The following is a 14,286-nucleotide window of genomic DNA, read 5'->3' on the forward strand; positions in this document are numbered from 1 at the left end:
GGGTGGGTCTTGCCTCTAGCCTCTTTGCAGGGAGTTCTGCTAAAGGGTTCCGTGCTGGGCCTACAGCCTGGGCCGAATGAGGTTCCCCGGCCCCGGGTTGTCTCATTCACTCGCCGGACCTGCGCTCTGGGTCTAATCAGGATCCTGCGGCCGAGCCTTCGCTCTGGGTTTGTTCAGGATCCAGCAGCCCTGGGCATCTCACTCACTCGTTGGGCCTGCGCTCTGGGTCTGTTCAGGATCCCGCGGTCCGGGTCGTCTCACTCACTCACCAGGCCTGCGCTCTGGATCTATTCAGGATCCCACCAGGCCCTTGGTCGTCTCACTCACTCGCCGGGCCTGCGCTCTGGGTCTGTTCCTTCCCATTCCAAAAGGTACACACAGCAGGATACCAAGCATTGGGACCAACACAAGTCCAGAAGCCAGCAGGGCAGACATTAAGTCCTGCAGTTCTACAGGCATTTGATTTTCAACCAAGGTTCCTAAATAATTCAGTGAGGACAAGGTAGTTTCAGAGAAGATATTGAAATAATGGGATATCTGTATGCAAATAAAAAGTACGTGGGTGAGTGGGTGTTGCCTAGACTTATTGCAACACACACACATACACACACACACACACACACACACACACACATACACACACACAACTGTGAACCCAGTGTAATTGATATAGGGGGATGAAATTCCCAACCTGAAAGATGCCTCGGATGAGTTAGTGGTCTTTAAAACTGAAAAAATGAGTTTTAGGAACAACGGAGGTTAAGAGCAACATATATTTATTGGGGGAAAGAAAGCTTCTGTCAGAGAAAGGGACAAAAGGGACCAAGTGGGTTGACAAGGCATCTACCTTTTCTAAGGATTTTTACACAGTAAAACCATGAGGTGAGGTGGGTCTAGGGTAGAAAACATGGGAACTCACACATGAGGTGGGACAAAACTATAGTCAACCAATAAGATTACAAGCACAGTTCCTCAGGTAAAATTGATTAGATCCAAAACCAAATGGAGAAATGAGTCATATAATAAGTGGGCATGAATATGGAACAGGGTCTTTTCCCATAGGGGGTTGGATTAGTGACTCTTCCTGACCACCCCAAGGTGATAGAGATCTGTTTAGAATGTCCGTCTGGGATGCCTATCTTTAGGGAGGTATGCATTCGTTTGATCTTTTGCCATGAGGTCTGGCCCACAGCAGAAGCGTCTGTCTCTCCCACAGTTGCAAGGCATCTCATCTTCCATACCGGCTCCCTCTGCGGACCTAACCTTGTCTAACTACTTGTAATATTTCTATCTAACTCAGCTTCCCAGAATATAATTATAGACCTAAATGCAAAAAGTCTAGTCATTAAGCTTCTCAGGAAACACCTAATATGGAATTAGGCAAAGATTCTTAGATAGGACAAAAAAATTAAAACTGATAATTGTACTTGGCCAAACTTAAAACACTTTTACTCTGCAAAAAACATCATTAGAAAATGAAAGGACTAGCTCCATGCTAGGAGGCAATATTTACAAATCATATAGACATTAGTATGACAATGATTATTTAATCAATACAATGAACACTTTTTATTTTCCAGTAGCAATGTCTTAGCATGTGCAACATGGCACTTAAAAGAACATAAATTTCGAGGTAAAATACATCTGGATTCAAACTGCAGCTTAACCACGGCTGACCCGAAAGACTTTTGGCAAATCATTAACCTGTCTTGCTTCAGCTTTCTCGTTTTTAAAATAGGAAACACCAATCTCCTAGCATGTTTTAAAGATTAAATGAGGTCATTTGTAAAACCTAGCAGAGACCCCAAAACCTGGAAAATGTTTCTAGGCAATGTTGTTGTATATTTTCCTAAAACTTATTATAGTAGAAAATAGCTATTTAAATACTTACTCAATAAGAAATTATTTGATAAATTGGATTTGTGTTTTTGGTTTTTTTTCTTTAGTTTTTAATTTTTAAGAGAATACAGAATAGTAATACAAAAAAATTAGAAATGATATACAGTTTCACTAAACAGAATAATGTGAGTTTGACAGTGTTATGCTTTGTGTCTAGTTGTCCCTCCCAAGCCTCATGTAATCATTGGGGTGGGCTTCTAGAGTTTGTGATTAATTCATAATCCAACTCTGGGATTATGGGGGTGAGTGCTAAACCCACCCTGGGGCAGACAACCTGTCTACAATATAAGGAAGGGAGAGAGGCTTGCTAGCTGCTGCTCCACCATTTTGTCTCTTGCTCTTTGCTATTTTCTGTTGCCATGAACTGCTGCCATCTGTTCTGCCTTGGAGCCAGCTGATTATGGACTGAAACCTCAACAAATTGTAAGCTAAGTTATCCTTTCCATCCTTAATTCTGGGTGTTGGGTATTTTGTCCCAGCAACACAAGAAAAGAACTGAGACAGACAGTGTTGTATTGCATAGTACCATCTTCAAATCAGTTGCTCAGATTACCAGATGCATGGATGCAAAGTTGGAAAAAGCAAGAAAAAGAGGAAAAAAAGTCATAAGAAATTAATACAAGAGAAAAAGGAGAAGAAAACGAAAAAAGACAATAAAACAAACAAAAAAATGTGAGCATTGACTGCTCTTTTCTATAGACCAACAGAAATCTTTTAATTATAAAAGACAGATGGTTTTCACAGAGATTTTAGATCTGATGGTTTTTTCCTTTTTTCTTTTTGTGGTACAGGGATTTAACCAAGGGCCATAACACTGAGCTTCATCCCCAGCCTTTTATAATTTTTATTTAGAGACAGCACCTCTCTGAGTCATAAGTTGCACAGTCTGAGTTCAAACTTGCAATCCTCCCACCTCAGTTTCCCAGAATGCTGGGATTATAGGCATAAACTACCACAACCAGCCTAAATAAATATTTTTAAAGAGAATAAAAAGTAGTAAAAAGTATTAGAAACGATACAGAATTTCACTAAATGAAATGATAGGAGTTCAACAATGGTTGTTATACTGCATATTATTTTCCCCAAAGTAGTTATTCAGACTATCAGATATAAGCATGCAAAATCGTTCAAAAAAAAAGAAAAAAATTAACCATTAATTGTTTAATTAAGGAAAAGGATCACGTGTCCACTGCTGTTGGCTGTGTAAACTGATATAACCACTATGGAAATCAGTGAGGGGACTCCTCCAAAAACTAAAATTAGACCCAGCTATTACCCTCCTGGACATTTCTCCAGAAAAACTGGAAACATTATGCCACAGTGATAAATGAGTATTTTTAAAGAATACAATCAACTGTAATCTCAAAACCTAATGATCACTTTTGCTATGCTGGTATATTTCCTCTCAGAATTGCCTGACTATACATTTATTGGGTTTCAATCTTGTTGTACTGTCTTGTTTTATTTCTAAATTTGGGTTGTTAGATAGGGAGTCTAAAAGCAAATGTGCTTTTCTTTCAATAAAACAATTTGTAAGAACTTTGGCAGCAATAGCATTTGTAGGCAGATGCAAACTTTTCAAGTTAGCAGGTAGGCTTGGAGATAAAGACCGAATAGTGTTGGGCAGAGCCTAAGATTTTCTATCCATCTGTCTAGTTCCCTCCTTCCCTACCTACCCTCTCTGCCCTTTCTATCCATCTCCTTACCCATTCAACCATCCACCCATCCCTTTTTCTATCAATCTATCCATCCATCCATAAGCTGGATCTATGTTTATGTATCTTAAAATACAAATATTAAAATGAACTAATGAATAAAGTTACATGTTGCTTAGAGAAAAACCTGGTTCATTTTTTAAAGATAAGACCTGGCTTTGTCACTTCATGATGAACTAAATCTGTCACTCCAACCTTTGAAGGATGCATTAAGATAAAAACCATTTTGAGGGTTAAGGAAGTAACTCTGGGGTAGACAGCCTGCCTAGCATAGATAAGGTCCCAAGTTCAATCCCCAGCACCACAAGAAGAAAAAAGGTGAAAGTGTTAAAAATGTTATACAGCAAAACTGAATGCAAAAGAATAATTTTTAACTTCCAAATATTCCTTAGCATGAGGTTTAACAGGATCTAGGTGAAATAGCAATAGACATAATTCAAAGGTAAGCATTAGTAAATTTGGGGATATATTTACTTAAAATTGAGTAATGAAAGAATTCCTTTATGTATTTTATAAGTCCTTATAAAGTGAACTATCATATTAACAGATGAACAGATAAAAGCCACAATGACTAGCCAGAAATACCCCATACAAAACTTCTAAGACAATTATACTAAATCAAGATACACTTTTAGAACATTGTCCATGCTGGATTACAATAACTTTTTTCTCTTTTTTTCTGTCTGTCTTTTGTGTTGTACTTTATATATTGAGTTTCTCACGTAAGAGAAAGCACGCAGCTTTTAAACTTGTATGTCTGACTTACCTCACTTACTATTATGGTCTTAAAGTGCACCCACATTCCTACAAATGATTCACACTCATCCTTCCTTATGGCACAGTAGTACTGAATTACGTATCAATACAACATTTTTGTCTTCTCATAAGTAAATAATATTGCTCAATAGATAGAGGTACTATTTAAAAAGGCCTACCCATTGCATCAAGTAGGTACAACTAGGATAGAATTTTACCTTTATCATTTTCTAATTGTCTATCAAATTTGTGACATGCAGTATTTATATGTTAGTTTTACTAAAAAACAAAAATCTGTTAACATTTTTGTTTTTGTTTTGAGACAAGTTCTCACTATGCTGCCCAGGTTGATCTCCAAATCTTCCCACCCCTACCTCCCACATGCTGGCTTCTACAGGCCCCTGAGACACTTTAATAGAGTGTTGTACTTATTTGAAGTTTAAATTCTTTTTATTTTCTGTATTTTTTAGGGAAGGGTCTCAAGGTTGCTCAGGGTCTCACTACTAGATTGGACTCATAGTGATTCTCCTGTTTGCAGCCTCCCAAGAGCTGGGATTACAGGCACGCTTCATCACGCCCAGTCTCAATTGCCATCTCAGCATGCCCTGGGGGTGGGACCAACTGGGCAGGCCCAGGGATTAAACCCCCCTAATCCACTGAGCTATTTGGCTGGCCTTTGAAGTTTAAATTCTTATTTAAGATTTATACATAACTTTTAATATTGAGAAATAACCATGTGATCACTGAAAAATATATTACATTGAGATAAAATTACATAGTAGAAGATGAAGAAAACTAGACTTTTCATTGAAATAGAATTCAAGGAGACAGTCTCAATGTAAAATGAAGAATTTGGTCTTATAACTTTTTAAGTGAATGAAGCTATGCATAAATCATTAGTATTGACATACATTTGCATATTTGTACAATATCAATTTAACAATTCTATTGTAACATTTATAATTTTCCAAAACCATACCCCTCATAACTTATCTAAATTGATATTTATTGAAAATTCAACCTAATAGCTAAATAATGCAAACCATCCATTTACCCATCAACATACCAATGGATAAAGAAAATATATTATATGTACACAATGCAGTATTGCTCAGCTCAAAGAAGGATAAATTTGAGTCATTTGTAGGAGCATACTATAGTTTGTGGGGGTTTTTGGTGTTACCAGGGATCGAACTCAGGACCTTACACTTACCAAGCAAGCACTTATAGGACTGAGCTGTCTCCCCGGCCCCATACTATAATTTCACCTTGGGACCATGATGGAAGTGAGCAAAACACTGAAGGTTAAATATCACATGGCTTCTCTAAGATGAGAGAACAAAATATGAAGAATTCCAAGAGCAAATGGAAAGAGGCATATTAAGAAGCAGGGAGGTAGACCCTGCTGAAACGGGCAGAAGATCTGAGGAGGGAAGCAGAGGGGTGTGCCGGGAGGGTGGGAGGAGCACAAATAATCAGGTTGTAATCACTGTGTGTTGCCAACATATACTAATGGAAATTCTAAAGACATAAATAACAATGTGGAGCAGATAGATAGCGTCTCAAATTGCTGCTAGGTGAAGCTGAGCCAAGTGTGTGAAACCACTGCGCCACACTCCCCTCTGGAGTGTGGGTTTCTATGCTCCACCGTGTGACCCTGGGGGCTCCTCCCAGCCCAGCTCCTACAGTCTCTTTCACTCCTCCTACTGTGGAGTGAAATCTAGCCTTGGCCCTCAATATCCAGCACATGTGCGACTGGAGTTGGGGTGGAGTGACTGTGACACAGCACTGTGAGGCTGGTGTGATACAGCACATGCGCCTGGCCCTGCTGCGGGGGAGGCACTTAGCGAGTGTCCTCTTCCACCTGCGATGCTCCCAGTGGGACACACATCATCCCCCAGAACCTTTGAGAAGAGGAACCTAGAAGCCCTCCTTGTCTTAAACCATGGTACTCTCTGTCCCTGGAAGGATTTTCCTATTTACTGATCAAAGAGGTCCTCTCTGTCACTGAAGCAGAAAAGTCATCCACCTGTCCTAACATGCACAAGTTGGTGTCTAGGCAACCCAGGAAGGTTAGGTTTAAACATCAGCCTCCCTTACTGGCCTGTGATTTCTCTCATTTGCCCTTGTGTTCCCCAGCTTCTAGGCACATCTGCGGGTGCTAGTATTTGTTAAATAACAAGCCTGATGGCCTCTCATTTTCTTATGATTAATTTTTAATGTATTTCCTTTCGACACAGTCCCACTTGTTCTCCCAGCCTTGCCTGGGCTCTGCTTGCCCTTCTCCTCACCAGTAACTTTGCCTAGTACAGTGCCTCTCCTCTTGCTACTGTTCTCCACAAAGCTGGGAGTTTGGAACTGCCCTAGAGCAGTCAAGGTGTGTTGACAAAGCTACATGTTTCACAAAGAAGGGCTTCTGAGCTCCTCTTTTCAAAGGTTCTGGGAGATGATGTCTGTCCCACTGGGAGCATCGCAGGTGGAAGAGGACACTCTCTAAGTGCCTCCCCCACAGCAGGGCGAGGTGCCTGGGCTGTATTACGCCAGCCTCACAGTGCTGAGTCACAGTCACTCTCACCCCCACTCCAAACATCCATAAGCCGGTGACTGAGGACAGGAACAGCTGAACTGTGCTCCTTCACTGTCCTGTCCCCTAGGCTCACTCTTACTGCTCTGCTCAGCTGGAGTTGTGAGGATGAGTGACCTAGATTGGCCGCACTCACAAATCTCGTAGCTGGGAGACTATTGGCTAGAGTGCCCGTGTCCCTTCCTGGGGCCTCTCCAGGCAGCCTAGCTCAGGCTCAGGGCTGCAGTATTCAGGTAGCAGCAGATGCATCAGAGCCCTCTGAGGGCTTTTCTGATCCCACACACTGTCACTTCCTGCATATTCTACTGTCAAAGCCAGTAACATGGCCAGATGTAAGACACCCCCTTTATAAGAGGAAATGCAAAAGCCTTGTAAACGTTTCTGATGGACCTCAGGAGAGGCATGAGTGTTCTACTTTGAAGATGGGAGAATCGAGGGTCACTGATTGGCAGTCCTGCCAAATGTTCCCAGCTCACAAGAAATGGAACCAGGATTTGAGCCCAGATGTCTCTGATACCCACGTTTTGCTCTATACTGCACCTCAGCAACTCACAAGGCTCCTCTTTCCTCCCTTCCCTTCTCTTTCCTTCTCTTGTCCTGCTTCTCCTTGTCCATGTCTGGAATTTAAGAGAAGGATGCAGCAGACAGGGGTAAGGGCACACTGTGATTCACAAGCAGAAGGTGTGCTGCCAGCTCTACTTACCATCTAGCATTCTGGAGAAAAGGGCTGCCAGGAGGGTACATTTAGGGGATTGTGACCACGCCTTCCTCATTTTCTTTTGCTTTACCCAGTACCAGGCTCAGGTCCCAGCCCCCAGTTCGCAGTTGCATAAACCCACCCTCAGCCAGGCGCAGGCGCTGAGCCTCCAAGCGCTCATCTATAAAATGAGACTAATCATCTCTACATCTCCAAGGGAGGTCTGAGTGAGAGAATAATGTATGCAAAAGCTCTTTGGGAACCTTAGCGCAGACTCCAGCAAGGCGATGAATTATTTATGTCTCCTCTGAGGGTCAAAAAGGAATCGCAGTCACGCTGACTCGGGCTCTGCAGGCCACAGGTGCTTTCCAGGCCCGTGAAGTGTGGGAACTGCGCACGGCTCTCCGCAGCCGCTGAACTTCCAGTAGCACGGATAGGATTCTAATTTGTTTCAAGAGTTCTGTCTCCTTTCAAAAGATTCCTCTGTAGAATGTACGCGAGGCCCGAGGTGGGCGGCCAGAAATGGATCTCCGTGGCAGGTGTTCATATTCAGTCCCATTTGCTTCTTTCTCTACATCATCAGGAGTGTCTGTTTCTATTATGATCTGCAGATGCCAGGTGAGAAGAGATTTGCCATATGCGAGATTTGTGCTGACAACTGCTCAGTGAGACACACCGGCCTTGCTCCCTCCTCACTCCTAAATGAATGACAGCCTGGACAAACCCCCTTCAACAGAGCTGGGCCATGTGTTAGCAGCCAAGGAATTATCTGCAGACAGAAGGATTTCTCCACCCATGTGTCTCCACCAGAGAAACATCTGTTAGCTTCTCAAGGCAGTGAAACCTCTTATTAGAAACCACAGAAAAGTCATTTCCTTCCTTCTTGCTGCGAAAGGATCCAAGATCCTCCTCCCTGCAGACCCTACAGTGACAATCCCAACAAAAGGGAGCAAAGCCCACTGGAGCTGGGCGGAGATGGGCTCCCATCAAAGCTGAGCCCAACCTGGGCATCCACAATTTCAAACCCCATTGCGTGCTTTATGCAGGGCTCTTTTGATCATAATAACTCTTCACAAGGCAAAGAGAGAGTGGTAAGACTCACCTAGTCTTCAGGAACAGCGGGCCTCTTGGTGGCTTCTCTTTATCTCCCTAATGATTTTCCAATTTTAGCCAGCATTGTGAGGGAGCTACAGCAGCCCTGAGTCTTTGAGGGGCTTTCTCTAAGTAAAACTCAAAAGAAAAGTATGTATTTGTCAGTACAAAGGCACAGATTGGTCTCCTGCAGCTCAATTTTTTTTCTTTTTTCGGCATTAGTCTTTCTAAGCCATGGATTAAAACATGCATTTAAGCATTGAAATATGTGCTGGAGTTGAAGTTTCAGGGGATGAAAACCACCATCCCTGAGGTCACTGGAATGGACAGTCCATAAGGTCACATTCCAAGAGGCACCCCCACTTGCTTTATTATTGCTCACCCAATATTCCTGCTACCCCAAACGAACTGTAGCTTCCCAGCTCTGGTGTCTCACCTAGTCTGTGACGATGTTAAGTACGACATTAGAAAATTTGTCACTAATTTAAAAAAAATTTTTTTAAATATGGAGAAATGTGTTGTGCTCTTTCAGGCCACCAGATTATCTTGTTTTACTCCTGAGAATGAATGCCTGTTCTTCCACCTATTCTACCAAAGTCTGCAAATCCCACTAGGCATTTGATGAGTGTTTACAATACAGGTTGGATACATGTAGAAGCATAGCAGCAGTCCCTATGGAGAGCTGTCACCTTCTGTTTGTTTGGGGTCACCAAAGCCTACCAGTTTCTTGGTAAATGTCTTATAACTATTGGTTGGATGCATGCATCCTATATTAAAGGCAACATTGAAAGACTCCTCTGAAATTCAGGCAAGCTACAAATGGCTTTTAGATTCCTAGAGGCAGGAAAGGCAGAAACTATCAGAGATGCTGTAGCTACTCATATAGTTTTTAAATATTTTTTTTAGTTTTAAAAAGAATACAAAAAATAGTAAAAAAAAAAAAGAAAAGAAGGAAAAAGAAAAAGAAAAACAACACATTATTGTCTTCAAATAGACAATTGTTGTTCAGATTACCAGATATCTGAAAAGATTAAGATTGGTCAAAAAATTATAAATAATTAAAAAGGAGAAAAAGGTGCAGGTAGAAAAGAACACATATAAAGACCAACACCTTTAAAAGGGGTGGTAGAAATGAAGTGAGCTCACTACAAAACACTCACCTCCCTGAAAGGTGTAGCAAGCTCATGCTCATTTCTGACCCCTCCAAATACTCAGTCTGTCAAAAACTGGTCTTTTCGATGACTTATTGTATTCAGTTTGGCAGTAACTTGTTGAGGACTTTGCATTTACGTTCATTAAATAGATTAGTCTGTAACTGTCCTTTTTAGTTGAGTCCTTGTCTGGTTTTGGAATCAGATTAATGCGAGCTTCCAGAAATTAGCTTGGAAGTACTCCTTTCATTTCGATACTATTACAGTTGAAAGAGTTTGGGCATCGTATTGTCCCCAAAGGTCACGTAGAACTCAGTGGCAAATACATCAGGTCTTGATTTTTCTTAGTTGGTAGGTTTTCTATTACTCTGTCAATTTTATAGTCTGCCATTGGACTGTTCAGAGATTTTGTGTTTTCTTGGTTCAATTTTGGTAATTACTATGTGTCTAGTCGTCTGTCCATTTCTTGAAGATTGTCCAATTCTTTGAAGTATATTTTTTCAAAGTAGTTACTAATAATCTTCTGGATTCCTTTGGTCCATTATCATTTTGCCTTTTTAATTTTTAACTGCACTGATATGGGTCTCATCTTTCCTTCTTTTAGTAAGTTGAACTGAGAGATTGTCTATTTTCTTCATTGTTTCAAAGAACTACCTCTCTTATTCATTGATTCTTTGCAGTTCTTTAGCCTTAATTTTGTTAATTTACTCTCTAATCTTTATGATTTCCTTCCCTGTGCTAGGTTTGGGTTTGGAATGTTGCTGTTTTTCTTGTAGTAGCTTTCTAGTGTGAAAATTTTCACAGTGACTTGGGCTTGCTCTGTTTTTCTCAATGAAAAAACTTTCCCTTTAGTATTCTTTTCATTGTGTCCTATAGGTTCTGGCATTCTTGTTTGGTTTTAGGAATCATTTAATTTCCTCCTTGATCTCTATGATCAACTGAGTGTTCAGGAGTGTGTTATTTAATGTCCTGATGCTTATAAAAATTCTTTGGGGTTATTTTTTTGCAATTGATTTCTAGCTTCAGTGTTCTCTGATCTGATAGCATATGTGGATGATTGTGATTATTTTGTGTTTATTTAGTTCAGACATTATGGACTACTAGGTCTATGTTGGAGAAAGATTTGTGTGTTTTTAAGATGAGTGTATATTCTGTGGTAGTAAGGTACTATAGATATCTATTAAGTGTATTTGTTCAAATATGTGGTTCAGCTCTGATATTTCTTTGTTAATTTTTTTGTTTACTTGATCTCTTTGTAAAAGGAAGTACTGAAATCACCTTCTGTGATTGTGTTGCTGCTTATTTAAACTTTTCTGTCCAGTAGTGTTTGTTTTTTGAAATTAGGCACACTGGTATTCAGTGCATATACATTTATAACTACTATCTCTCCCTGTTGAGTTGTTACATTAACTAATATACAGTGATTTTCTCTGATTCTTCTGATAATGCTTAACTTGAAGTTCGTGAAAATGCCCAATTGCATTGTTTGCATTTGCTGTGAGCCACCTTCTTGCCAGGGTCTTGATGTGACTTTAATTTTAGGGATATTATGTACATGAATGAGGTCCCCAATTCCTTAAGAAGATAAGCAATAATGAGTCCATAGCCGGGTCCAGACGTCTGGAACTTCCTGTTTTTATAAACTTTCTACTGAACTTCTCCACGATGGAGCTTCTTACTTTGCCTTTTTAGAAATCTGCTGACAAGTGTCCACTTCTCTTATCTCAACAGGCTACAACTTCTTGCCACACACTTATAGAACTTTGACCAGCTACAGCACTTACGTATAGAAAAAAAGCATTCTTTGCCTTTGGCAAAAGATGTGGGCTTCCAAATCAATTCCATAGGCCAAGGCATACATAGAAACTTCTAGAAATTTCAGCTTAGCAGTCTGTGCATGCAAATTTATCATTATCAAACAAGGGAAAGGAATATTTTCCTAATTTAACCTAAATTTCATTTTAGACCCTTACTCTATTGGTACTTGTTTTTAATAATGTACTTTGTACTTGTAAAATGATATTTTAGAGTGTGGCATGATTTCAAAGGCACACCCAGTTGCATTATAATTGCATTTAATCATCACAGCAGCCCATATGGGAAGCATTTCATTGATTGATTTTTAAGGAGGAAACTAGGGCAAGGAAGGCTAGGTAGTTCAAGATTAAAGATCAAGATCAAGAGTCATTGGTGGGTCCTCTACACAGTTTCCACCACTGTCTTCCAAAATTAAAAATCTAGCCCTGTTTCATGGTTGAAATTACAAATGATAGGAATGATCCTATTAATAAAGAAGCTGTGTACTGTAGAAGGGAAGAAAGAGAAAAGAGAGGCTAGTATCTAGCTTCTACTGTGAATAATTTGCTTTATTTGCACTATCCTATTTAAACATCATCTCTTTCTCCCACTTGACTAAAAAGAAATAGAAATTAAGGAAAATTAAATTATTTACTCAAAGTCACAAAGATCACAAGTGACAAAACTGGTTTGATCACCCCACTTTCTGACTTTTGGATCTGCAGTCACCTCATGCCCCTTCCCATTTCATGGCAATTCATAGTGCATCGATGCACACAGAAGATTCTTAAAGGCAAAAAGTAAAGAAAAGCGGTTTTGGTGAGTCTTGTATTGTCAAAGACACCCGCACCCTTTCTTTCCCTGGCCCTCTCACCTGAGTTCTGTGAAGCACTGTTCATCTGCTCTTCTGCTCCTTGTAGGGTGTGTGGTGGTGGTGTCTGTGATCACGCAACTGGCTCAAGTTCACAACTCTACAGTGGAGGCCTCAATGGAGAGACTGTGTAGCTACTTGCCTGGTGAGTATGGAGAGGCCTTGCTGCTGTGTCTGCTTGTTCTCTCACATGTTTTATGGGACAGATTGGGTTGTCTTATTTCTGTGGGTTGATATGCTGATGAGACTTATAGAAATAAAAATAAAATAACACTCTGGGAAGTTTCTCCCTGATGTGCATTTTCCATCATTGCAGAATGAAATTGCTGCGGAAATTTAGGGAATAAAATCTTGAATAGCCAATTGTCAATTTATGGATCACATTAATAACAGTTTGCCTAAAAGGTGATCAGATTCCTTAAGTACTAGGAAGTCAGAATAATGAGTAAAGTCAATAATTTAATCTTAACTTGTGTATGCATACCCATGAACACAAAACCTTAAGCTAGAAAGACAACTGGTCTCAAAACCCCAACTTGGAAAAACTCTGTAACATTCTATTGGTGTCAAGTGAATCTCAATGGACACTGTTATCCATCTACCAAAAGAAGGAAATGATCAATGGCTCAAAATAGTTGTACAATGGTTTCTCAGCCTTAAGAGAAAAAAAAATCCATTTTCTTTATAGAATACTATTACATAAACAATGGTAATGAATAAACATTTTAAAAATCAAATTTTCTTTCACTTGGCATTAGTTCATCAAAGATCCTATATTATGCTTTCTGTTAAATAAGGTAGCTGTACTAATGATGATTTTACCTTTGATTTATATAACACACTATGCCAATAACAATAAAAAATTTTCAGATCACAGTATGCTTTCACAGGATAAAATATTCAGAATTTGAAAATAAACACTAGGAGAGGATAATACACAAACATTTGTGTTTACAACATTGAAAACTGATCATACTTAGAATTTTGGCAGATTTGTATAAAACCTTATTTTGGGAAAGTAAAACACAGCATATAAATTTAAAATACCTTTGACTTTCCCTAACCCTCTGTTCCATTTTTCTTCCAATTTCCTATAAGGAATAATTGACTTGAACTTAATTAATATTGTTCTTGTCAAATTGTATACTTACATATTCGATTGTACAAATCCATAAATAACATATACTGCTGTTCTATTATTGATGTTTTTAATCTTTTCTGGATAAAACAAATGTAGAGAACCATGCAATGTAAAGCTCTTGCAATGTGATCTTTCTTGGAAACATAGCCTAAGTCAAGAAATAACAGATAAATGGCCTCCCCCCAAATCCCACCCACACACCCCCTGCTATCACAAGCCTCTCCAAGCCCCACCAGTAGAATAATGTTCTGAATTTCATGGTAATTTTTTATTGTTTAATCACACCATTGAGCATCCCTAGATACCACTCTTGCCCATGTAGTTTTCACGTGCTTTCTAAGTCTATTTTAATCTACAGCTTTCTTTTATATCTTCCTCTTTTCCTTATAGTTTAGGAATTTGATGTGCAGAGTTTCTCATAGTCTGGACAGTACTGATTATGTCCTCATGGTACAACTGATGTTCTCTTTGTCCTATATGTAGTGAATATTAACAGCTAGATCCAGAGTCTTGGTTGAACTTGTTTGATTACTTTGGCAAGATTATGTAATATCTCCCTCTCTGTCTGTCTGTCTGTCTGTCT

The 14,286-nt window shown here is 39.7% G+C and overlaps 1 protein-coding gene across 6 annotated transcripts in view; it reads left to right on the forward strand.

The window, feature by feature from the left end:
- Aoah (acyloxyacyl hydrolase) overlaps positions 1 to 14,286 on the forward strand; it is a 237,719-nt gene that overhangs the window by 20,961 nt on the left and 202,472 nt on the right. For 5 of the 6 annotated variants that reach the window (XM_023713541.1, XM_023713543.1, XM_023713542.1 and 2 more), the window contains exon 3: positions 12,612 to 12,707. In XM_023713541.1, the coding sequence (XP_023569309.1) occupies positions 12,612 to 12,707 (96 nt within the window). Of the gene's footprint in view, positions 1 to 8,186; positions 8,270 to 12,611; positions 12,708 to 14,286 lie in introns of those variants that run through there. The other variant, XM_023713546.1, reaches the window with a different exon arrangement.

This window comes from Octodon degus, unplaced genomic scaffold (genome assembly GCF_000260255.1).
Source record: "Octodon degus isolate 3935 unplaced genomic scaffold, OctDeg1.0 scaffold00031, whole genome shotgun sequence".
NCBI lineage: Eukaryota > Metazoa > Chordata > Mammalia > Rodentia > Octodontidae > Octodon > Octodon degus.